The following is a 2,273-nucleotide window of genomic DNA, read 5'->3' as shown; positions in this document are numbered from 1 at the left end:
ACATACAACTACCCGTACCGCTACCGCATGTACCATTCGGTGTGGCCAAGCCTGAAAGTCGCTTGGCGATAACGCTGACGAATTCTAATATCTAATGTGCTCCCCGCCTTAGAATAACTCTTGTTTATGCTCATCTAGAACTCTCGTAAGAAAATTTAAAAATCAGTTCAATGTGTTTTCTATTCACAACTATTGTGAATACAACCCAATTTTCTGTCAATGTCAAAAATACAAAACACCGCATCAAAAATTAACAATTTTCTCGACAGCGTGTTTACGATTGCCTCATTTATTTAATTCCCTTATTTATAATTTAAATAAGCATTTGTAAGTGAAAAATAAATAATTATCTACCCAAAATCATCAACATTTTTATTTCACAGTTAATATTGATACATACTAAAAATGGCTGGAGTTCTCTTTGAAGATATTTTCAATGTAAAAGACATGGATCCGGAAGGTAAGAAATTCGATCGTGTTAGTCGATTGCACTGCGAATCCGAGTCCTTCAAAATGGATCTCATTTTGGACATAAACTCTTGGTTATATCCAATGGAATTGGGAGATAAATTCCGTCTCGTATTGGCCACAACACTCCGAGAAGATGGTTGCCCCGATTCTGGCGAATTCAATCCACTCGAGCAAGAAGGCACTCGTGCCGACAGCTTTGAATACGTAATGTTTGGTAAAATCTATAGAATCGAAGGAGACGAAGCACACAACGAAGCCACAAGTCGATTGTCGGCTTATGTGTCGTTTGGTGGACTTTTGATGAGACTACAAGGAGATGCAAATAATTTGCATGGATTCGAAGTCGATCAGCAAATGTATTTGTTGATGAAGAAAATTGCGTTTTGATTTGTGGCTTGGTTGTATATTAAAGTGGTTTTCTAGTTTTTACAAAAAATGTTTCTATTTTTTTAGTTTTTTTTTTTTTGCTTCAAACAAGAGGAAACCATTTGCAATTTAGTGATATTAAAATGGTCTTTAGTCCAAAGTTGTTCAAGAATAAGATATAAGAACCTCGAACAAATTTTTACTTTTGATAGCCGCCTCTATTTTAAACCCAAAGTTGTTTCGTTTGTAGGATTTCGTTCTGGACTTGTGCGCAGCTCTCAAGACTGGTAGATATCTTACTCAGCTATGTGCTATGTCTATCTGAAAAAAAGATTTAAGGGGGTCTAGGATTGAGAAGATTCCAATAAGGGCTCAGTTATAGTCATCAGTAAAATCTATCAGTAAAAATTTTGTTTAGCTTTTTGAATACTTTAAACTTTTATTTTAAGCAAAATATTGATGAAATAAGTTGAAAGCTTATTTTAACTATTTTTTTTTTTTTGAAAAAGAAGCAATGCATTTGATATAAAATTTGATTCACAAATCCATTTTAGGTATAAATTTTACTGATGAAGTTAAATTTTACTGATGAAGTTTCATTTTACTGAACAACTGATTGTTAGGATTGTTTAAATGAGTAGTGTATAAGTTGATCTTGGGACCTAAAAAATCAGTCCGAGTTCCAAATGAAAAATGTCTGTAGAAAATGTATTTGATATGGAAAAGTCGCGGTAATCAAAGAATTTGGGACATATTATATTGCCGTGCCGTGCACGCAATTTAGCTACCTGGGTCAGTGTTGCTAGAATATTTTCGAGGCATGGAGTCGATTTTGAAAAATCTTGGAGCCAAAAATAGCCGCTTTCAAAAATGGTCCAAAAAAATGCAAACAAATTTTTGTGGCATGAGATTAAAAATTTATTATTTTTTTATTTTCAAATAACTTTTGCTTATCAAACTTTAATAGTATAATAATTTTAGTCATTTTGTTGATATATTCTGGTTTTCATGCTTATTTACGGGCGTAAAATTAAATTTTAAATGAAAATCAAATGAAAAATGTGTGCAAATTGGTTGTCTCTTCACAATTTTAGGGGATTTTCGCTGTAAAATGCTTTGATTTGAAAGGAGCTTTAAATCGCCAAGTTCAAAATTAAAAGAGCCAAAATCCGATAAATCGAAAATCAAAATTTTAAGGAGCGAGTTGAAAGTACAAGGAGCCTGTTTGGTGATAAATAGCCGGCTCTGGCCACACTGACCTGGGTTACAAAAAGGGCAAACAAAGATTACTATTGCTCCAAATTAGATGTATAGTTATTATGTTATAATGCCTCATTCACAATTGCGAGACGACGAGACGAGAGAGTTACGAGTGTAAAATTGATGTCTAGTCTTCGATGTTTGGCCAAATAATTTCCTTTTTTTTGGACATATTC

At 33.4% G+C, this 2,273-nt stretch overlaps 1 protein-coding gene across 1 annotated transcript; it reads left to right on the top strand.

Moving 5' to 3' along the window:
- Positions 1–389: 389 nt before the first annotated feature.
- LOC129918257 (DNA-directed RNA polymerases I, II, and III subunit RPABC3) lies at positions 390–901 on the top strand. Its single transcript, XM_055998688.1, has one exon. The coding sequence runs from the start codon at positions 406–408 to the stop codon at positions 856–858; it is 453 nt and encodes a 150-aa protein (XP_055854663.1). The 5' UTR covers positions 390–405; the 3' UTR covers positions 859–901.
- The last annotated feature ends 1,372 nt before the right edge of the window (positions 902–2,273 follow it).

Source organism: Episyrphus balteatus, chromosome 4 (assembly GCF_945859705.1).
Source record: "Episyrphus balteatus chromosome 4, idEpiBalt1.1, whole genome shotgun sequence".
Classification (NCBI taxonomy): domain Eukaryota; kingdom Metazoa; phylum Arthropoda; class Insecta; order Diptera; family Syrphidae; genus Episyrphus; species Episyrphus balteatus.
The sequence above is the reverse complement of the archived record's forward strand: the minus strand, read 5'-3'. Positions and strand labels throughout refer to the sequence as shown.